The 25,239-nt window shown below is 41.6% G+C and overlaps 1 protein-coding gene across 2 annotated transcripts in view; it reads right to left on the reverse strand.

The window, feature by feature from the left end:
* The window catches only part of mpp2b (MAGUK p55 scaffold protein 2b), a 79,886-nt gene that overhangs the window by 12,730 nt on the left and 41,917 nt on the right, over positions 1–25,239 (reverse strand). The window contains exons 3-6 of one of the 2 annotated variants that reach the window (XM_079493394.1): positions 22,408–22,508; positions 10,487–10,639; positions 9,899–10,054; positions 6,147–6,374 (exon numbers count right to left, since the gene is read on the reverse strand). In XM_079493394.1, coding sequence (XP_079349520.1) covers positions 6,147–6,374; positions 9,899–10,054; positions 10,487–10,639; positions 22,408–22,508 — 638 coding nt within the window. Of the gene's footprint in view, positions 1–6,146; positions 6,375–9,898; positions 10,055–10,486; positions 10,664–22,407; positions 22,509–25,239 lie in introns of both variants that reach the window. The other variant, XM_079493393.1, reaches the window with a different exon arrangement.

Consider the following 25,239-nt stretch of genomic DNA (forward strand, 5'->3'; position numbering starts at 1 on the left):
AAATCTAGTTGGCAAATCATGTATTATAATGCATGCCTACAGGGAATGAAATGAGACAGCCGTGATGCCAAATATTATGCTTATAAATATTTACGCTCAATATGATTTTGCTCAATAAATACATGGATTCAATCCAAGAGTTCTCTGACTGAACTGAACAGATCTTCTTATTCGGGAACTTTTTTTGTTTGTTTTTTTACATATTGTTGCTGTCAGGCAGAAACTATATTTTAACATTTTATGTTTTTTTGATAAATGAATGCCCTACTTCATCATACAAGAATTTCACACAAAAGCAGATTTACAAGCTCACAAGCGTTGTAGCTTGTTGATCAGCTATTTACACTATTTTAAAATGTTTTTAAAATAAAAATAAAAATAATTGGACATGGAATGTTTCCACCCGACAGCAATGATAAAGATAAACCAACATTGCTATCTATCATTAGCCCTGTCTCAACACTTCTTTTGTGTCTCACTGAACACATAACTAGAACGCGTAGAGGGGTGATGTCAATCAGAGACTGCTTCAAGCTGAATGCAAATGGAGTTTTTTTTATATGAAGACTTTGCATCCACAGGGCCTTAATGAAGATTTGTCTCTCTTGCTTTTTGTACAGTAAGGTTCTTTATAGCTGTGCCCCTTACTTATGTATTCACCAAAAACTGTGGTCTTTTCTATACTTCTGATGTTTTACTATGGCAAATTGGCAATGTATTCTTCTTGCAAGTTGTAAAGCTGTGTAGACGACTTTATTTAAAGAAGACTTTCTCTTCTTTAACCAATTTAGACCGTAGGACGTGTGGAGCCGTATAGCTAATCCAACCGGTGGATTGCGAGAGAAAAATATTCTGATTTTTTTTTTTTTTTTGGGGGGTTGGTCTCTCCTTCTGCAGCTGAGATGGATATACTAAGCTCTTCATTTCTGACTTCAACATGCCTCTCGTTTAAAATGCGAGGGATTATCGAGCGACTTTGTCGTATTCATAGCGAGGTAAGCAAGCAACATTATTTCTCCCGGTTTTTGTACGGAACGGAAGGGGGGGGGGGGCTTTCAGAGTAAAAGCTGCCATATCTGCGTGGCACCCCGAGCTGATATTTTGAAACAAATCCCGGCGCTGATTGTGTTAAGAGTGATTTAACAATATTGGATCGATTCCTTGTTGGTTTTCTGTATGGGTTGTGTTACGTATATCGTATGTCTATTATGGTGTTCAATTCCTGCAGGCCCTTGGACCCCAAGAGTGGTAACGAGCTGTTTGTTCACACTTCCTTCGATCAGCTTCTCTAGTTGATTAGCTCAAATAGGCCTACTGCCCCACAGGCAACCTGCATTCAGTGTTGATGGTGGTCTGAGGTCCGAAACGTCAATTCTCTGTGTCACTATGTCACTTTTTGCACTGTTGTTAAGTAAAAAGGAAATCGATCAGTTATGTAATAAAATAATCAATTAATAATCAATCCCTATATTGGTCATGTCATTATAGGTGAAAATCTTCAGAAATGCCAAACACATGTCAAAAATGGTCAATGCGTTTGTCTATTTTTGTTGTGAGCTTCAGAGCTTGTCACAGCTGTGTGACCAAGTGTGAATGAATGGATAAGTGTACAAAATATCAAACAAATACGCACTTCTCTCAATTATTCCATTAATAGAAAATGGAATCGCAAAAACAATTAATTGATAGTTGCAGCAGTAATATTCATAAGTGTGTAGTGCTACACGCAGTCAGAATGGATCAACAGACAGATGGATAGATATAAATAGATAGTGAATGAGAGAAACAGAGACAACATGTGTAGCCATGGCAACCACCCCCCTGCACTTGACAGTGTTTCCTCATGCTGAACTGATACATGAACAAAAATGCCTTCAACCCCAACCCTGTAAGCCGTGTGTGTGTGTGTGTGTGTGTGTGTGTGTGTGTGTGTGTGTGTGTGTGTGTGTGTGTGTGTGTGTGTGTGTGTGTGTGTGTGTGTGTGTGTGTGTGTGTGTGTGTGTGTGTGTGTGTGTGTGTGTGTGTGTGTGTGTGTGTGTGTGTGTGTGTGTGTGTGTGTGTGTGTGTGTGTGTGTGTGTGTGTGTGTGTGTGTGTGTGTGTACGCGAGAGAGAGATCTGTCACTCACACTAACAAATATCTGTGCAGAGAGACCCAGACAAGTATATGCTCTCATGCACACATGTAGATGTCGCGTGGAGTTGAGCTGCCATAGTAGCATCAGTAGCAGACAGACGGGACAGTGAAATATGAAATATAGCCTGGATGCCCAGAGCACTTCTGGGAACAACTGAAATCATCCAATATGCTTCCATACATTATACCAGTGGTTCAGCAAACTCCAAATTAATGTATGTGTTAATGCAGTGGACCTCCATAATAAAGTATTTTGTGCCAGGGAGCAGAGACCCCAATACAAGATTTGTGTTGTTTAAAATGTTTAAAAAATATTCAAAAAACATTTTTCAAGATAAAAAAGCAGACCTGCATACTTAGAATGCGTCGCATTGCGACATGTTATGCTATATTAACTAATTTTGCTGGGGACCCCCAGGAACCCCTAGGGGTCCCCAGACCCAGGAACCCCCAGGAACCCCTAGGGGTCCCCAGACCCAGGAACCCCTAGGGGTCCCCAGACCCCACTTTGAGAACCACTGCATTAAACAATCTACCTACGCTGCTACTAAATAAGGATGAATTAGGCTCCAACATCCAGAGCTTAATATCCTAAGAAAAGATAAAGAGGAACACGGTACTACTTCTGAAAGCTAGCTTGGAAATCCTCAAATGGTTTCCAAGACTCTGAAGTCTAGGGCCTTTTGAAACGCAGTGAACTGCCAACGCTAAGAATATAATCGTTTTACTTTTTTTTGTTGAGGATTTCGATTGTGATGCTATCCGACTGATCTGGAGGCTTTCATAAAAAAGGCAGTCCTGAGAAAAATCCCTGCAGCTGCTGGCTGCTTGTCCATCTTTTCATCAGTCGTATCAGCCCAAGGGAGTGTAGAGAAGAGCTAGGAAATCGAGATTGGAGGACATTCTAGTATATTCTGGTATATTTAAAATAGTTTATATGAGTATATTCTGTTACAATCTAATCAAGTATAAGTAAGTAAAATCTTTATTCAGTGCCTATTCTCGCATGACAAATGATCTTGATATTGAAATAACAATAAGGCCATTTGAACCCACGTCTCATGTGCAAGTGTTGACATTTTAGCCATTAATAGCTCTCTCTCCCCTGCTTGCTCAGGGGAGAAATATAGAAGCGGAAGATAATTGTTTCAAAATAAGTGTCAAACCTGACAAGATCTCGATGTCTCAAGAGCAGGGAGAACAAATACAATCACCCCAATTGTATATTATATTAACATACTCTACCACAGGGGTTCTCAACCCGTGGGTCGCGACCCCTCGGGGGGTCGCCAAATTATTTTAGGGGGTCCCCAAATTATTTAAAAAAAATAATAAAAAAAATATTTATTTTTAAAATTTTATTTTCACGATTTTTCAAAAATAGCAGACCTACAAGCTTGTAGCGCGCCACTCGGTGGCGCGCTATGAGCTTGTAAATCTGCTATTTTTCAATAGCTAAATTATAACAATGCTTAAAACACCAAAAGGGGTTCCCGCCCAAAATGGTTTAAGGTTATTGTAGCAGTCAATTTATATTGGGGGTCGGGAGGGGGCGGGGCGCCCGAGACATTGCCAAAGCATTTCCGGGGGTCCCCGGCCAAAAACGTTGAGAACCCCTGCTCTACCATACAGACAAAAAAAATAAAAAAAAATAAAAAAAACAATAATACAGCATTAAAAATGTATTATTAACCAAACATATTTAATAAAGGATGGAGTCCTGTACTGCCTTTACTAATGAGGTAGCAGGTATCGGAATCTTGAGTAACAATTCACCAAACACACTTCTCCCCAGACCTTCTGGTGCGCTCATATGCTTTCCTCTGTCTCCAGTCATGTCTGTTCTCAGTATTGTTCACTTCCCATTGTTGTCGACGCTCTGTTTTTTTTGTCTCGCTACTTTTATTTTATTTCCTTGTTTTATGGTGAATAATTGTAGTATTTTATTTCCTTGTTTTATTGTGAATAATTGTAATTGTATGTGAAGTTGTTTGTGTGTATGAGTGTATAATATATATATATATTCTGTGAAAGTATGAAACAGCTCAGGTTGTGTGAAAAAAAAGCAGTTGTAAGAAATATGTATGCTTATAATTCTGTGAAGTTGCCTAAACTGAAATAAAAACAAAGTTAAAAAAAAATATATATATATATTATTGATGTGCAGGCAGAAACAAATCTAGAGCTTTCTCACCTGTGCCACCACTAAGGATTCTCCTTCCAATCTTTGCCATCCTGTTATCTCAAAAAGGAATAGGGAAAGACCTACTCAACGACCTCCTTCTGTACTCTATCCTAGAATACTGACAACACTCTTTTGGGTCTTGAGTTGAAAAGGTTTGGGAATCCCTGCATTACACAGTACAACTCTCAGTGTTCATTATTTTATCCATTTGTAACTCAGAGAGTGCACAAACAGATGATTTGACTTTGTACTATCGTCTGAAAAGGAGCAAAATATGCCAGACGTTCCCCTTTCATTTTATCTTTTTCTATGCTGTTGTACTAGATGGTGAATAACCTAGGAGTCTTTGATATAACTGAAAGACTGAAACGATCTTTCTGATGTCAACGTGGGTGGAAGAGTTGCCTTTTGGGAGAGTTTCGGTGCCGTTTCTTACTCCTTTATACTCTGATCCATTATGTATGAGCCCCAAAATTCCATTAGTGGAGTAGATCTCAGGAAAAACATTTGGACAAGTGACAAAACTGTAATGGAGGTAGTGTATTAATACAGAATTGCCTGTGCCATCTATAAAAGCTGCATTTGCAGAGGCTGCAGAAGCGGCTGTGTAATTCTTGGCAGGGTGAAGAAGGTTAACAACTGAAGGACACACGTGCATGCATACGCATGCACACTCTGACACACGCATGCACACTCTCTAGCACACTCTCTCGCACGTACGCATACAGTATTACTATAATTGTGAGGACATCACATTTTTCTGAGGGCAATTTTATGAATGACATTTTTAACCTTAAAGCGGATCCACCATTTCTGATGTGTGACACATCAGAAATGGTTATACAAAATATTTTTTGTATAATTAAGTACAAATCTGGCATAACTCCTATACATACCTAATCCAAACCTGAAGATCCATCTCTCTTATGAGGACCAGAAAAATTACACAATGTCTATTTCTTGAATTCTAATACTTATGGGGACATATATAGTTCTCATAAATATAGTTGCGAACGCCAGTGATTGCGAATGCCAGTGAGCCTCTACTATGTAACCATGTGTGTCACGCTGTAACACCACCCGCCCGCCACCAGAGGGCGCAGCTGTATCACACACAAAAAACACGCACGCACACACGCAGTAGAAAACTTAAAAAAAATAAAAATAAAATGAAAACTTAAAATAATAATAATAATAATAATTTAAAAAAACAGATTCTAAAAATGTCTTCTACATCCTGACAGTTTTCTGAAAAAGCTATGTTTCTATGTCAGTCGTTCTTTGATTTTTCAAAAATAGCAGACCTACAAGCTCGTAGCGCGCCACTCGGTGGCGCGCTATGAGCTTGTAGATCTGCTATTTTTCAATAGCTAAAGCATAACATAATGCTAACACCAAAAGGGGTTCCCGCCCAAAAATGGGTTAATGCTCATGTAGTGTAACATAAGTACAAATATTCATTAAGATCTTCTTATTGGCCACGAGTTATCTCTCTCTCTAGAATAAATATACTCTGATTTGTGCTCTTACTTTCATTTACAGCTTGGAGCTATATTTTGACTCCTCCATGTGTCATGTCATTATTGTATGAGGCGTTCCGTTGACCATTTTCAATCTGGCATTCCGAAGTTGGGCATGTAATTATGACAAAATGTCAAAGAAATTCAAACGAAATTCAAGATAAAAATAAATAAAATAAATACCGGTAGTGAAAATAGCTGACAATCGTGAGGATCAGCAAGTATATAGGGCTTAAAGTGATCCTCATATAGGCCTTAAAGTGGTTCAATATTCCTATTGTGCATGTAAGGCTTCAGCTAGCTGACCTGTCTGGTGGTGTGAGGTTCCTGGTAGCTGGGCAGGATCTTCAGCACCACGCTGCCACTGGCGTCCTTCAACATCTCCTGCAGGAGGTTGGGGTCGTTGCCCACCTCCTTGCCGTTCACCTCCTTGATGATGTCACCCACGTGGAGCAGGCCCTGCTGGTCGATCATGCCGCCGTGGAGGATCCTGGCGATCACCAGCTCGCCGTTCTCTACGCGAAATGTCACACCCTGCACATGCACACACATGCACACACACGGGAAAATCAGCCTTGGGGTTAGAGTGGGGCAATGCATGTGCAATCCACATGGCTTGGGAACCACTGTTTCCCAAGGCCACTTACCGTACTTACTGTATGTTATGTAGGCAGCCTGAACATGACTAGTGTAAATTGTATTGGGATTCACAGGAAAGAACAGTGCTGTAGGGCAATTAATTGCGTGGTATTACACTGTGCATTTGTATGATTTATGCCTGATGTATACTTTGTTTTGCGTGTCGCTGGTGTCCAGAGACAAATCTTCCAATCGAGGATACAGGCAGTCGACCAGGGCGCCATACCGAGGGGAGTGCCAAGATTGCACCCAGTCACGTCACCGTATGGGTCAATTAATCTGGTTGGAGTGGAACCCAAATGTAATTTATAATTAGATACTGTACCGGTAGCATGTTATGTAGACAGATGCCGGGTTCATTTGTAGGCCTGGCATCCTATAGTTTCAATGAGTATTGATTTATTGCGTCGTAGTTTACAATGAAAACCTGCATCTCCCCTCAGTCAGTCACGCCTCGTGACACGCTCCATATATGGCCATATGTTGATCTGACCTCATCAAACCCTGTACACTCAAGACACGCTTCCATATATGGCCAGTACAGAATTCATTCCATATGTTGATCTAACCTCATCAAACCCTTAGATCTCCATATATACAGCTGACCTGTTCTGACATTCCATATGTTGATCTGACCTAATCATACCCTGTACACTCAAGACACGCTCCATATATGGCCAGTACAGAATTCATTCCATATGTTGATTTGACCTCATCAAACCCCTATATCTCCATATACAGTATGGAACGTCGAACCCCTGACACAAACCTGGTCACACAATATCGTAGCCAAGGCCAACTGGAAAAACGTGGGCGAAATGAAGAATGCGCCCCAGGGACAGAGAGAATGGGTGGATTACTACAAAGTAGTGGCAAAGGTTATCGACATTCGACAGGACAACTGCATATACAAGGTGTGTCCCCGTGCAGACTGCTGTGCCAAATGCAACAAAATCTTTCCATACTTTAAATACAGACTTGTACTGAAGGTCAAAATAGCAGAATCTGGGGACGAGCAATGGGTGATATGCTGATGAGGCTGCATTCGAAAACGTCTTCCAAAAAGTAACCTCAACCAGTCATGTCTTTATAAACAGAGTCAAGCTGGAGACATACAACGGTGACAATCAAGTGGACACCACAGTAATGGAAATCCTACCAGTGGACCAATCGTTAGTTCCCTAACGCCCCGGCAGCCGGCGAAAACTAGAGTTCTCAATGGGCCCGAAAATTAAGGCCTGGCCCTACCTGGGCCCTAACTGGGCTGGCCCGAGGCCCCGCCTGGCCTCACACACATTTTACGCCCTACCCGGCCCGAAAACATAAAAAAGGGAAGAAAATGTCCATATATGGGCATTCCCAGACGTACAGGGCACAGACATTGTAGACACCCAGATTGTAGTTTGTGAGCTAGGCAGACTACTGCCTGGAAGGTCTCCCATGACCTCTCCCACTCAGAAAACCAGTCACACTACTAAATGCTATACAAAATAAACCACAATTCATACTGAGACGAACTAGCTCACATAGCATTGGATTTTATTTCAACCAGTTTCATCATGATAATGTGTGTAGCCTGCAGCGAAACCTTTACAACCCAACAATACATTATTGATTTGGTTAACTTTCATTGAGATGAAAAGGTGGCATCATAAAGGTCCTGAGGTCCGTTTTCAGGGGAATTGCCAACGTTTTAAGCTTACTTAAAAGAGATCTATATTATGCTAATATTTTGTATCTTTTCTGATATATTGAGTCTTTCATGGGTTATGTCTTATGCCTAGAATTAGCCAAATGGTTAAGTAGCCAAATGGCAAGTACTGTGATCGGCTGGGTATGTATGTCGGTGTTGTCCACTGGCCAATTAGCGGGATCGGCTGGGTATGTATGTACTGTATGTCGGCGTTGTCCACCGGCCAGTAAGGGACCAAAATTCTTGATGACATAACTAAGGTACGTTTGGTGATCGGCTGGTTATGTATGTATGTATGTATGTATGTATGTATGCATGTATGTACAGTATGTACGTACAGTATGTCGGGGTAAGAATGGTGGTCCCTTATTGGCTGTTGAAGGTGACGTAACTAAGGTACGTTTCAAGGTAGGTATAAGGTCAATAACGGGTCTAAAGGATTTAGAACAGCAGTTGTAATAGACATTAGTTAGTAACAGTACTTGCATGGCCATGTATGGCCTACTTGTGTGCACAAGGTGCAAGTTGGCACCTCGACAGAGTGCATTTCTAGTTATGTTTGAGAAAGTGTGCATGACGACAGGTATATTTAAATCAGAAAATAAATAAATACATAAAATAGTCCACAGGCTCTCTGTATTGCAGAGAGGGTAGCTAAAACAGCCATTATAGGTTCATAGGTTTGGGAATTGTAGTGCGCCCTCCATCCAGTTATTACACTGGCCCGGGGCGGGACACATGTTAACAACTCATTCTCCTCACCCAAAATTGTCAACACACCAAGTTAAGACCATGACACAACACTACTCATAAAAGACATCATAATCTACTAACATATTCAAATAACTAGGTAAACCACTTCACATTCCATGTGGCCCAGAATGCATCCTGGGAAACTGCAACTGCAACAGATCAAATCAAAGGCCCGATCCCGAAGTCCAGACAGATTCAGCAGACACATCCCCGTGTCCAGGACAGAGAGAACAGACAGTTGTGGCTTGCTTGTTAATTTTTTGTCTGCCACTAGGTGGCAGCAAAGGGTAGGTAAGCCATGCCAAGGCTATTTCCCCATATTTGGGTAGTTTCATTTCTGGTTTCCTGGCTTGGAGACCGCCATTGTAAGGAGCGGCTAATGTTACCAGTAGCTCACGATTCGCCAGAAACTTTAACATGTCGGGTGTGATGCGATAAAAAAAAAAAAATCACAAATCACACCCGAACCTCGGATGGATCATCACCACCGCGGACAGTGCCGCATTGTTCAGGGATAACCGCCAAAGAAGATCCTACTTTAAATGGGACCCTATGGTGTGCATGAGCACGTATCCTGGTGCTGGGGGTATGCAAGGCGTTGCCTAGCAACCGGGCCAGTGTTAAAAGTAGATTTACAGCAAAACCGTTTCATATTTGATATACAGTAAAGTAATGTGGAAATATGGAAAACTGAGAAGACATAAATAATTATAGATATAATTACTGCTTTACAGCCACTTTAACGTCCCCAAAGTGACATGAACACGGCTCAGTTCATACAGTAGGTCCACAACACAACAAGCAGTCTCAATAGTACTAAAGAGTACAAGGCCAGGCCCACAGTGCATCCAGAGCCCAGGCTCCTGTGATCCTATAGATTAGATAAGGCGGGAACAGCCAGTACACAGTACACAGCAAAATATTTCACAGTTCAAGTGAGAAGAAGAGCTCTCACTCGTTGAGTGGGTCTTACCAGGTGCTCCCCGGACACTTTCCGGATGCCCACCATCCTGACCGCATCAGGAGGCACGGGTTGGTTGTTAAAGGCTGCATCCATGAAGGCACAGGGGCTCGGAGGAGGGGTTTCGAAGGTCTTAGATGCCACCGAATCATGGGTCTCCAGCAGAGACTGAGGGAAAATAAGAGAAAGAGATACTGGGGGTCTTGAGGATGGTGATGATGAATAGATTCTGAATATATTTTATTCACCAAGAACAATATTGCTCTACAGGAATTTGTCTCGCCGACATGGGCTCAGTAGTGATACGAGTACATATCAACATACACATGGCAGTGATGCAACGTAACAGTGAGGAGGGTCACAGTGTTTGGTCTGTACGGTACAGTTTCATACAGCTTTTCGAACACACAATTTAATTTAAAATACATTAAAGGGAGCAAATTCAGAGACATTCACAGTTTCACACTGGCCGAGTGAGATAAGGCTGATCAGTCGGCACTTTGAAAAAGGGATGAAAGGTTGTGGCATGAAAGGCGGTCTCTCACAGGCCAGCCCTGATCTGATCTGATGGGAGATCATGCCAAGCCCCGTTCTCCAGACCTGAAAGTGGGGCTCCTTCAGGATGCGAGCCAGCTCGTCTGCCGTCTGGCTGTGGTGCGCGAGCGGAGTGAGATCCTTGAGGATGTCCTGGACCAGCTCCACGTTGTTCTCTCTCACCGCCTCCAGCTTGGGCTCCTCGAAGTGCTCGTGTGCCTGGAACGTTGATGCACAGAAGAACAAGAACCAGAAACGGGCAAGGGATCCAAATTAGTATCATTTTTGGAAAGGACAATTGATGTTTTGCTATTTGTTTTAATCTAAAATGCCAATGGGCATTATGTGTTGGCTCTGTGATGGACTGGTCCACAGAGTTAGTTCATTACACACACTAGGACAGTGGTTCCCAAACCTTTTCATGTCAAGGACCCCCAAATTGACATTAATTAGCCCACGGACCTCCATTTAAAAAGGTATGCCAGCCAGGGACCCCCATAAGAGAAGATTTTTACGGCTCTAGTAGTTATTCTCAACCCGTTTAATTTCAAGGACCCCCAGTTTGACATGCATTAGGCTACGTACCCCCCCCCCATTTAATGGCATTTCTATCTCTGGGACCCTCAATTCATATTGTAAAATCAATATTAATTTAACTCTGAGAGTGTACAAATGGAATGTACACTCTCAATGTTGTACACTCTCAATTTGTACACTCTCAATGTTAATTTAACTCTGAGAGTGTACTAACTATCATTTAGCTGGGGACCCCCTGGAACTCCCTCAAGGACCCCTGGAGGTCCCCGGACCCCACTTTGGGAACCACTGCACTAGGATATACTGAATTGGATCAAGTATCTTGATGACATTTCCGCAACCAATGTTATTAATAGTACAGGTAGTGACCAAAGTGTAAATAATTAAATATTGATACACATGACATGGAACAGGGCCACCACAGGCCGAATGAAGCGGGGTATACATATTACATAATGATGCATAATTAATGACTTTCTACACAAAGATGGGCATTTAAGAAAAAGAAACTAGAAGTAATATGATGCATATCTGTTGCCTGACGAACACAAATTTCCAGGTTAAATGGGGTGATTTGTTGATGTTCTTACTCTCAGTGAATTGCAATAGCCTGTTTATGTTGGATGGATGAACTTGTGCATTTTCAACTGCTGTATTCTGTCTAACTGAACAAATACATTTCTCAAAATGAAAAATGTAATGGACACATGGTCAATCAATCCCAACACAATTGGTAACTGTATAAGAGTGTGACAGTCCATAAACATGCGTAATGGCTACTTTGGCCCCATTGGAGGACACGGACACGTGAGTAAAGTCGAATTAGACATAAATGTGACTTCAGAGACGATGCTCATTTTTCTTCTGAGGACACCAGTCATCTTTTGGTTAACTGGAAAGAGCGTTGGACTCGCCTCGTCTCCTCTAGTGGTGGTGGTGGCACTTATTCTGTGCACATATGGAATTCACTTTTGGCCTCCCTTTTTACACCTAACATAACTGGGTATGTTTGCATGTATGTCTGACTGTCCCCTAACATAAAGACCAAACTAAACTAACCTCACTACGTGATGTCATGAAACAGAAACAGAAATGAACCGAACATTCTTAACTTAAACTCACAACATGCCGGCTGATGCCACAGTCAGATGTGTCATGAGCTTGTAGAATAGATCAACTAATATGTCTTTTACAAGCTAAGAGAGTGATAGCATTGACCTGGAAGAGGCCAGACAAACCAAGTATTACACAGTGGTTCAGGGAATTGTCTTTATGTTTACCTTTGGAAAAGATTGCATACATTCTTAAGGACAAACAAGAAATGTTTCAGGAGGTGTGGGGCCGTTTTATAAGATACATAAAGAACAATAATTTGTCACATTTAATGGATGGAGCTGAAGAGGAGTAGTGCTGCTGTTGTTGTTGTTTTTGTTTTGTTTTGTTGTTTTTGGTTATTGTTGTTTTGCTTTCTTTATATCAGTAATTGTCTTGTACTGTTCATTGTTGTTGTTTTTTTTGGTATATTTGTATTGTCATTTGTGTGTAAAAGGAAAATAAATACATTGTTGGGAAAAAAAAGAATAGATCAACTATGTTTGCTAATGTTTGCCTGTTATGACATTTCCAGAATAGGGAGGTTGTTAACAGACGGCACAACAACAAGGAAATGCCTGGTGAAGTGAAAAGCAAAGCATATTGTACTTGTGAAGCACTACAGTACTTATAGGTGAAATATTTGTAAATATTGCATTTTCATTTGGCCCAAGGAGATGTCACCATACTAATCTGAGTAGCCATGCCTACAAGCAGCCAGTTTGTCAATGCAGGGACAAGGCCATCCAGATTTTCCCCTGTATAGTGCTGCTTTGCCACTGAACACCACATTGTGATTTGTGCAGCTTCACAAACTGCGCACAAAGCAACTTACTAACGATAGCTAAAGATTGGACGGGGAGGCCATGCCGTCATGTCATCTTTATTTCTTTGAATGTGTGCAGCTCTGAACTTAACAGTGCTGACTGCAGCAGTGACCTTTTGACCCTCTCTTCTTTTTGTTTGAGACGCCAGACCTCCAAACAGCATCTCAGTTATTTTGTTCAACTTCCCCCATTAAGCTTTCTGTTTCACAGACACTGAAGTTGCACTTGGATTTTCATGCTGCCGTTCTCAGCCATTGTTGCAGACAATTAGTCTAAGATGAATTGATAAGAGGTTAACCTATTTAGACCTGAGAGTGATTCTAAAAACGCCTTCTAAAATGTCTTTTAAAACAAAATGTTGCTACATATATAGCTAAATAATCTAAATATGAGCCCTTCAAACAATCTATGGGTAGATATGGGAGAGCACTCAAGCATGTCCAATTCATTTTTTTCCTATAGCTAATTAAATGCCATGCTCAAAATAGGGATACCATGAAATTGGTTAAACAGGTGACTTTGTATGTGGATTTTATATTCAAGGATGTATCCTTAGTGCAAGAATCGCCCCACAGTCCAATGATACCCTACCTATTATCCTGGGCTTGTCCGTCCTGATCCTCTGGATCTGACCTTTAAACCAGAATTTATAGCTTTCAGGTGCATTAGTGTTTCTCTTCGGCAAGTAGTTAATCCTCTGACCAATTCATCATAAAATATTTACTGACTTCTGTGGGCCTATTGGTTATAATTAGTAACGTTGTTAAAAGGGCACAATAATGCAAAGCGACCACAATAAGCATAAAAAGGACTGTGTGCTGCATAAAGCAACCCAGTGCCCTCTGCTTGTAAATACAATGAAGTCCAATCTCCCTCTAGTCTATAGTACATCTTGCAGATACTAAAACTAAGTCAGATATTATATTCCTTGCTGGGAAGCAATAAAAATAAGTAAAGAAAATGATTTTTTCACTTCATCCATCCAATAGTGCACAAGGGGTCGGAATCTTTACTGAACATAGCTTCAGTTGTCGCACGCCAGTGTTCGAGCCGAGTAGCATTGATGGCGATGAATGGCCTTATCATGTCCCACAGGGTATACTGTACCACTCCTAAGTGACTGACTCTGTCTGGTGTGACAATGACGGTCACTGAAGGGGTCACACTTGCTTCTCTGGGAGGTTTTTATGAGAGTTTTTATGCGAGTTGGGAGAAAGGCAACATCTTGTGAATATAAATGAGTAAATCTGAGTCTAGTTGAGGTACATTGTCTGGTCTGAAATAATGTAGAAAACTGTAAAATAAGGGAAAAGCAAACACAAAAATGTTAAATCAATGCTATCATAGTAAAATGTTGACAAAGGTTTGGTGTATGCACTGAAGGTCAAATTTTGAAATGAAACTTTGAAATTCAACACTTGGTTTGACATCAAGTGATACTATAGGTCCATGATTGGCAAAATGGGGTACACGTAGCCCTGGGGGTACATCTATGAGTTTAGTGGTTACGTGAAATAAATCTGTGATTTACCTCCCAAACAGTCTTGTTGTTGATTAGCTGATGCCGATGGCACTGCAGTCTTAGAACCAAAAATAATTACATACTGTACACTGCTATACACCGTTATAATTTAACAACTAAATATCATTACAATGTCTGGACATTTTTCATAGATTTGTATTAGTTTACAATGTAAGTGAGCAAGTTGCACTGTGATGGAATGCATTTGTCAAATGTTGCGTGAACAAAACAATCACAATCCATTAATGATAAAAATGAAAAATAGCCAACTGACTGGACCAGCTGATCACCAGTGGTTTAATTTAAATAATTATTTTGGTGACCCGATGCATGCAGGTGCACGGGACAGTATGAGTGAGGGTTGCATACAGCCATATATAAGCTGCAAGTGGCTAAATGTATTATGTATTGTGATATAAGTATTAGGCTATATCACTATCATTATAGTTTAGCAAGCTCACCCCCCCCCCCCCCCCTCTCTCTAATAGTAATACAGTATTATAGATACTTTACACAATACTTGAATAGGTTTTATTGCATGCATGTTCATTTTTACAGATGTTGCTTTCTACAGTTCAAACTGGCAGGTGCAGTCCAGTCATGGCAATGTGTGTGTGTGTGTGTGTGTGTGTGTGTGTGTGTGTGTGTGTGTGTGTGTGTGTGTGTGTGTGTGTGTGTGTGTGGTGTGTGTTCTTTTTGTTCATGCAGCAGAATTACAAAGAAATGAAAGCACTACAGTGAGCCGACTGTGGTCGTGGGTGAACTCAGCATAATGTCCAGTGTCTCAGCAACTGTTCATAGTTTGGGAACCACTGCTACGGGTCAACAAAATGCAAGTTAAGGTGCTAATATTCCACATCAACACCAGGCCCGGAATTTCATCCTTTTAGGGGCAAGCTAAGGCCACTTGGCCTTTAGTGTGGTCAACTTTTTGAGGGCACAAAGGCCGAGTGCTAGGGCATGAAGGCCATCAATTAAAACAATACATTTAAGTCCCCGGTCATAATTATTTTAGCTTATAGGATGATTACATTTATTTTATTTCAAGGCGAACATCGGTTCAGAACAGTGCTTCTCAAATAAATAATCACAGCTTTAAATAACAAAATATAAGTAGCTACTGTTGTAAAATATTGTAAACATGTCTGTAACATGAAAATCATAATGGAATGGCCTAGGACCCTGTCACCCTAGGGGCCTAGGCTAATTCATATACATTTTATTTGGGGGTCCTTGAAATTAAAATGGCTGGGGATCACTGGGTTAAACTTTAACTCACAGTTAATTCACGGAAAATACAATGACAGCCTACATAACTTTTGAATGAGGGCTTGGTTTAGAAAAGCCTATATTTTGTGCTAAAGTAATATATTGAATAATTGAGGTGTAGGTTTTAAGGCTAGACTGGCATATGGCATTGTAGAGAGGTGACAGATCATCTCTCCATTGTGGGGCTGCAGGACTGAGGACTCTGGAGATAAGTCAACACAAAGTGAAAGTGCACTATCCATATGCGACGCAAAAGTACATTTATGTTTGTTTTGGTAACGCAAAAGAATCAAACCACTTGTCAAACTACAATACACAAATATATCTGTGGTGTTCAAGTGCGGGAACATTGTTTACCATAATGACTGGAAAATTGTGCAGAGGAAAAACGGTTAAATGAACTGCTGTGGGCGCCGGTCGGGGCACCATAGCCACTGTGGCCGTCTGGGCATATCATTTTTCGAGGGGCACACGGCCAAAGAGAGGGGCAACGACGGCCATGGCCGCCGTGGTCGTCGTGAAATTCCTGCCCTGATCAACACCAGCTCATTTCATTCATTGCATAATAAGATACATGGCCACATTACTTATTCATGCTTCGACTGTTTGTCTATACAACCCACATTATACATAATTTACACAACATAATTACACAATAGCTTTTCCTAACATCTCGAGGGCACACTGAGTAGAAGACAGACAGTGAGCAGTGTTGCCAGATTTTACGAAAACAGGTCTGTGAAAACAACTTAAACAAGCCCAAAAGAAGCGACTATAGGCCACAGTATTTATATTGATTGGAAAATAGCTGATCTACGAGCTCACAAAGCATTGTGTTGTGAGCTTGTAGATCTGCTATTTTCAAAAGAACATCTTGGAGAAAAAACTAAATTGGCACAAAATATTTTTAGAAGGGGAGGGTCGGTGGACAAATAAATAAATTGGAGGTCCTTGACATGAAAACGTTTGAGAACCACTGGTTTATACAACATTGGGAAACAGGCCCAAAAAAACAGCAACCCACAACTATCAATATTTACAAGCAACGTTACAGAAAAACAAGCCCAAAGTCATTTATAATGGACAGACATGGCAACGCTGACAGTGAGCTGTGTTGCTTATGAGAGTTCACGTTGCCAGGCCAGCCCAGGGAGGAGGGTCCCCTGGGCCTCTGCAACAGTCTGGCAGCCATGGCTTGTTTGTTTCAGAAGATGAGGGAGAGACGGGATGTGGCGCATCAACACACACACGCACACGCACACGCACACACACACACACACACACACACACACACACACACACACACACACACACACACACACACACACACACACACACACACACACATTACATACAGAGAAGAATTACACAACAAAAATACATACACAAGAATGCGCTCGCGTGCACGCACGCACGCGCACACGCACACACAGCGGTTCTGTGAGGCTGCAGCAGGTCCATTGTGTGTCTTGGCAGAGACCCTGGCAACCTGATGGAACAAGCTGTCAGTGTCTGGCCCTCAGACAACAAGACACCACAGATTCCCTGCTAGACCAACCGCTCAGTATTCACAACAGACATCTAGGGACACGCAGCAGCATATACTGTATACTGTATATCTGGTGTATAACTGAGCCTGTGCGTGTATGTACTGCAATGTCTTTATTATTGTAACTTTCCATGGCCTGGGATTTAGGTTGAAAAGATAAAGAACTGAGGTTGTGAAAACCCACCTTTTTTCACTGTTCTGACCTCAGATCATGGTCCCGTGGTGCATTCGCTCGTGCGTCTACCATATGCTGTCTCCCTCTCCATCATTCTGTTTGATGCTCTGATGACCAGAGCATTTGCCTGCACCTCTAAAAGCAAGCATTAAAAACACTCTATGAAGTGCCATGAAGCGTCACTTCAAAGCACTTCAGGAGTCCTAATTCTTTCCTAAGATACCGAACCAAGCAATGACCTTTGGTGGCAGCGAGATAACAGATGATGATCTACAGTTGAAGCGCTTTTTTGCAGGGCGATAGCTCAGGTTCTCGTATTCACTCAATATTCGCTCATTACAGGCTTAATCATCTTTTTAGACTAATTTGCACATGGCGAGTGGTTCTGAATGCGACATACTCTGGTGACTCGAGCAAGGTCGCAGGTTTACAACAAGCGTGCAGCCGCACGCGCACACGCACACGCACACACACACACACACACACACACACACACACACACACACACACACACACACACACACACACACACACTCTATGACTTGTTCCATTTTTCTCCATCTTAGTGCTACCTCACTATAAAACCAAGGTATTTATAGACCTGCCATGGGGTCGAGGGGGGCACTAGTGTTTGAAATCCTCTTCACATACCTCAGTGAGGCCTTCAGCATTCTCACAGCCCGCATCAGCAGATTAAGCTTTTATGAGAAAATACGTCGATACCACAGGAGCAAACAGACACACAGACACACGCACACACACACACAACTGCACATTCGCATATAAACAAACAGCCGTATCTTGTTCTTACACACAAGCACGCACACACACGCACATAAATCCTAAGGGAATCAATCAGGGAAAATCAATCAGCCTTGAGAGGAGCGGACTATAGAATACAGGGGGAGTGCATGTGTGAGAGGGAATGAGTGAGGCAGAGAAAGAGGGAAGAGACACAAAGGGGAGAAAGAAATCAAGACAACAGACTCTTTTCTCTCTTTCTACTTCTCTCTCACTTAACTTAAGCAGAGAGAACACACACACACACACACACACACACACACACACACACACACACACACACACACACACACACACACACACACACACACACACACACACACACACACACACACACACACACACACACACACACACACACACACACACACACACACACACACACACACACACACACACACACACACACACACAGAGAGAGAGAGAGAGAGAGAGAGAGAGAGAAAGCTTTTTATATATAGTTGTTCTCCCTTTGGAGTTTCCATCTCTGCCTCGCTTCCGGAAAATAGCACTCCGAGTTACTGAGTGAGACCACACAGCACACCTCCGGATCCAGCCTCCACCCTCCACCCTCCCCAGAGAATGGTGTTTGGTATTTCCCACAATACCGGCACCTCCGAGCTGCAAAGTGCCACCCACTCTCCACTCCTGTGTGTGTGTGTGTGACTGTGTGTGTGTGTGTGTGTGTGTGTGTGTGTGTGTGTGTGTGTGTGTGTGTGTGTGTGTGTGTGTGTGTGTGTGTGTGTGTGTGTGTGTGTGTGTGTGTGTGTGTGTGTGTGTGTGTGTGTGTGTGTGTGTGTGTCACTGTCAACCAGCTGGAAGAAACCGCTGATGCAACACAGAATGTCTGATGTTACTGTACGTTGTCAAGAGTGATACATTCGGTCACTCGTACTCATATTATGTGAGAGCACATGGAGTAAACACTAGGCAAACAATGAATGGAATGAAATCTGGAAAAATGTGACAAGACACTGCTGGTCCTCTCACAACAGGGAAAACAACAAAAATACATTGAATTTGAATAGAGTACTTGTAAAACAAGAACAAAAGTCTAAACGCTACACATAACCGGCCGCTCTTGATGACGCAAGATGGTTAACTAGGTCCAGACAGTAGACCTATTTTCATAATGGCCTCTCGCCATGTCAGCAGTCCTTCAGTCGTATGTGCAGCACTGTGAGTGCATCCGCTGTCCACGGACCCTCGCGGCTACAAGGCAAAGTAATGTACTGAATAGTCAGGAATATAGAGCCCCACATTCTCCCTAGTTGAGAGGGGGTATATTTCATATTGAATATTAACTCGTAATGTAAACAAAAGCAAAGGCTAAACTACAAACTGCCTTTAGAACATAAAATAAATAAATAAAGAAAAATAAATGTTGGCCCTAAAGTGGCCTTTAAAGGAAAGGCCAAAATCAGTGGGGTTCTTCCTGCAATAGAAGTATTGGACAGATGGACACTTTGGTTGCCATCCACTCCTAACTCAGCACAACAGAACACACACTCTTGAAAGCCTGTAATGCATGTCTGAGAGCACGCGTGAAGCTCCCCCAAACGTATTCCTTCACTTCAAACAGCCCTAAACTCTGAAAACCTGAGTTCTCCTCCTTGAACAACCTTGATCAACAAAATTGATTAGAGCAGCTTCAGATTTGGTGAATCTGAGACAAATGTCTGCTCTCTGGCACAAGGTACGTGCCGCCCTCTGTCTGTACGTGTGAGTGCTTCCTATACATTTAGTGTGTTGACCTTGGAAATAAGTTAGTTTCAATCAATACAAAATACAAAAACAAACCAACACAATTCCCCCAAAGGCTACATTTGTAGATTTCAGCGAATCTCTTCCTGGCTCTACATGTGAGAAATCAATTTACAGTAAGTGACCTATTGGACTTGATTGAGATGAAGTTACCTGAAAATGCATTTCTAATCAGATTTCAGATAACTATGAACAAATAAATAAAAAACTATCTGTATAAGAAACCGATTTGCTGAATTTTGTTAGAGGAAGGCTTGTTGTCCTTGGAGAAAGTTCACTGATAAGCTTCCAGTGATTTTCTGTTCAGTATAAGGCTTAAATCCAATGTCTGGGCAGTTGGCCAAACAAGACCCTGCGTAAATACTGTATAACATGGATTTGAAAATGTATGTCATCCTTACAGATGTACACTGAATATCCCAGTAATACATACCAAATATCTATGCTATATCCCACGGCATGCACACACCACACAATGCTATACACACCTGGCCACTATACTCAACATAAGCTATACACAAAAATCTATATTACACACACAGCATACACACCTGAAAATGTGTGAATACAAATACATTTCATATCATATTTCTGAGTGTACAGTAGCTGAGTAGCCGATCCCGAGGACCAGAAGACTAATATTTCATTGTGGTTTGTTTTTTCCAACTCAGGAGTCCACACAGTTAGTTTCATTTTTGGGGGGTTATACGTGACCAACACCAAATGAAACAATGAAAAACTGTAAGAATTGGAAAAATAATAACCCAACACTACAACCTACTGACTTCAATCTAGTTACTTCCTGGCTTTTAAACACTACCCACAGTGTAGGACTGTTCCATGTGACTGCAGCGATTATTTCAAATCTTTGCCTCGATTGCGATTAAATGAACTATTTTAACTACCAATATTTGTGTATACCACCATACTGTATGCAAGTGTATAATGCAGTGGTTAATCAGATTAAGTGATTAATCAGACTTATCGCTTTAGTCGATTATAAAAAATATGATATCTTATATATATGATAAATAAGAAATGATAACGAAATAAATGTAAAAAGTATGGGTTAATTGCCCAGCCATGCCACAGTGGCTGTGACTTTGCCCTTGTTCATTGTGTTTGCAGCACAACAGTGATCCTGACTTCATAAAATATTAAACAGGATGATGTAATGTTGGCCATAGAACCATCTGGGCATGGCGGGACAGCACCGGCCCATGAAATGCACCATCAGGCTGAAGTTACGCCAAGAATGGAAGAAGACATACAGGGAATTGTTTTTGTCTATATGAATTGTATCATACATTGTATTGTTTCAACAGGCTATGAAAACCATCTCTTAAAATACACATCAACAGCATGAGTGTTTCCCTTTAACTACATTGATTCCCTCAAGTCTTTAATTAATTAAGACGCACAATAAGCCATCTAATCTTGTTCTAAGCCAAACCGTAAATCTAAAACTTAGCTTTAATCCTTTTGGTCCATTTCAGCTCAGTCTGGTGCTCAGACCTGTACTGCTTTGGTTTAGCATAGGTACTTCTACATAGAATACGGTCCAGTTTGTCATAAAATGGCCATGTGTTATTTGAGTATTCTTCGGCTTTTCTCATCTTATCACGTGTTAAAGTACGTTTGTCATGGTTTTTCTATAATTTGACGCAGCACTCCAGTGCAGTCCTAATGAAGCCCCTTGCCTTCATATGAACTGCAAATTGGAGGAAGGCTGTTGTGTTTCTGTGCATTGTAGCTCCATATCTCGAGAAGTGCAATGTTTACTTCCTTGGACCAAACTACTGTAGTCATCCTCATCCACTAGCCTTGCTAGTGTTACCAGCGGCCATCTTTCCGTCTAGTTTCTTCAAGGGTCATAGAGCATGTATTAGCCCTACAGGGCTAATACACAATGGAAAAGCGAACCTGGAGCGTTCTGTGTTCTCAATGCATATAGGTTAAGTGAACCACAACAAGGGCTTGAAGCGAACCGAACTCAGACCACCTCCTGAGGAGGTCCGAGTACGGTTCCTATCATAGGGGTCCGAGTCTTCACATACTGTATGCACAAAAACTGCTGCCTTGTCACTATGAGTTTGTTTGGAGGAATTAAACGGACCAACATACTCAGAGTAAGAGATTCACCGAATGGAAGGAATTTGCTGTGGCATGTGTTGCAGTGACATTAACAATACATTAACTCTATATACTTCGTATTAATAAATTATTTCGCCACTGCCAGTGGCGATCATTTTTTCTTTCACCAGGAAAACAAATGTTGTAACCGCGATCATCGCCTTTGCCAGAGGCAATATAGCCTGCTGTACGACTCATAGTGACGAGAACATTGCAAGCCTACATTCAGACGGTATACTTTAAACACAACACAATACAGTACAGTACAATACAATACAATACAATAGCCAATACAGTACAGTACAGAGCTCCACTCACCACTGGACTCTCCATGATGCCTTTAAGGAAGATAAGATCCAGGTCATTGGCTGTTGTGGAACTGGTGCTGTCACTCAGAGTGTCCAGGACCTGGTGCATGGCTGCACACACACACAAAGAAAAAGAACATACTGTAATAGCATAATAATTATTATAATATATTGTACGCAGATTGTATGTTTTTCATTGGATGGATGAGTATAAAGAGAGAGAAAGAGGAGGAGGAAGAGAGAGAGAGAGAGAGAGAGAGAGAGAGAGAGAGAGAGAGAGAGAAGATATTTCACATGATCCTTTCCCAAGCAATTTCACCTCTGTCATTCACTCCTCTCTGAAGTCAGTATCTTTCCTTTCAAACTCAGTAAGCTGCACTCGCAGTCGCAACCCCCCAGAAGAATACACACCTGCATACTATACTTATTAAGACTTTCCATTGACTACACACATTGTATCATGCCTAAACGTACTTTAACCTGAGTATATCCCTCAATCTAAGCTTGATCCAGAAGCCACTTAAAATGTGAGGACCAGGAACCATTTCTTTTGCTGTGTGCAATTGGAATGAATATGACATGTGATGTGAGCTGAGATGGATTTTTGGATAATGTATTTTTCAGCAACATCAGCAAAATGTCAAAATGTTTAGGAGGTAGTTAATGTGAACGATTGGATTGGGTATAATGACAGATTATATTTTTTTTGTGCAAAGTTTATTTGCATTCCAGAGATGTTTGCAAAGGTCTCCAAGCCTTTGCAAACTCTCTGGAAACTTGATTAGGTTATTGAAACAGAAAATGATGCCGTTTCACTTTCATTTCCACTCCATTGCACAGAATTCAATGGCTCGCCTGTAAATGATGTGCAAATGATGTATTTTGTGCATGCACAGTCGCACACACTGACACACAGTCACACACCCTACACAACCAACAGCACACACACTGATACACACACCCTACACAACCAACAGCACACACACCGACACAGGCGACACACACACCCTACACAACCTACAGCACACACACTGACACACACACCCTACAGCACACACACCGACACACACACACCCTACACAACCTACAGCACACACACTGACACACACACACCCTACAGCGCACACACACCGACACACACACACCCTACACAACCTACAGCACACACACACACACCCTACAGTGACCTACACAACCTACAGCACACACACCGACACACACACCCTACACAACCTACAGCACACACACACCCTACACAACCTACAGCAGTAACACACACACCCTACAGCAGTGATACTCAAACTCAGGTCCACAAGACACAATTTTGACTGGGCCACCAATCAATGTGCTTAATGTCCTCAAAGTCACACATCCAACAGGCTTTAAACTGAACATAATTTGGACCTTCCGTTCCAGAGATAATGGCCAAAACATCTTGAAAACGGCCATTAAAATGGCCAATTTTCGTTTTGTTTATTTGTATTAATTTTTTCTACAGACAGACTATTACTTATTACCAGAATTATCCAAAAGAGAGTAAATGTAGCAAATTGGGCTAATTGGATTACAAATGGTGTCATTGCCAGAATAGAAATGGAAGGCCAAGCCAGAATGCACATTGCATTTGCCTTTACCAGTGGATTTTAACCAGTGGTCCAGGGACCACCAGTGGTCCTTGAGGGGATTCCAGATGGTCCACAGCTAAATGATGGAAAGTTGAAAATGATAACCAAATGGACCCTTCTAGATCTTTAACTCCTGGGTCCATTTGGTTTAATTTTACATTCTCAAGAGTACAATTATTGCAAAACATCTGCATTACTTAATTTACAAGAAGTCTACAGAATTAGAGAATGTAAAATAATTGTTATTTAACGTTTTCCTGTTATCTCTATGGTACCAACATCAATACAGCATGGAATTGTGGACAAAATCATTTCCAACAATAACAAAATATTATTTAGTTTTGGGTCTGAGAGGCTAAATCTGAATAAATAATGGGCCTTGATATGAAAAAGGTTGAAAACCACTGCATTATGCGGAAATAAAGCTATCAAGTATCATTATTTCATTAATGTCATTTTATCAACCAGCCCTGGCCCCTTGCCATTTTTGTGGCACACAGGTTCAGCTATTCGAGTAGACCTACAGTATCTCTGGGAGGTGCAGTCAAACCGCCAAGGCAGAAACATCACTCAACAACACAATGACAAATCTATCAGCAGAGACAAATGACGTCAGGGACTCTGTTCAGAGCATCTCTCTGCCAGTCTTCTAAATGCCGCATTAATGAAGCGAGCACACCGACATCACTTAACAAAAGCCACTAATCACAGCCTTGGTTGATTGACAGAAGAGTTGGCATTTAGGCACGCAGAACACTCTTCCGCAGTAATTAAAATTGATTGACACCAAGTCTAATAATACAACAACAGGCCTTTAATTTACATTAAGAAGAATCATTGGTGGGCCATCAGGGGTCGGCCAAATACCTACTTCACTGCAAGTCTTGTGCCCTAATATGGGCATAATGGCACACTTGGAGACGATTGGGCCAATTTGAGAGTGGTTAATCAGCTTCCAGCTCCAATAGGGGACTGTGCCAGAACTGGAGTCTGCTTATGCGGACACTTAATAATCTTTTTTATTCATAGTTAGCATAGAAATGTGCTTAACCACTTTTTAAAACAACTTTAACCCCGGCGTCCCTATTTTGGGCATGTAGGCAAAATTCTCACACACACACACACACACACACACACACACACACACACACACACACACACACACACACACACACACACACACACACACACACACACACACACACACACACACACAC

Source organism: Electrona antarctica (genome assembly GCF_951216825.1).
Source record: "Electrona antarctica genome assembly, chromosome: 22".
Classification (NCBI taxonomy): domain Eukaryota; kingdom Metazoa; phylum Chordata; class Actinopteri; order Myctophiformes; family Myctophidae; genus Electrona; species Electrona antarctica.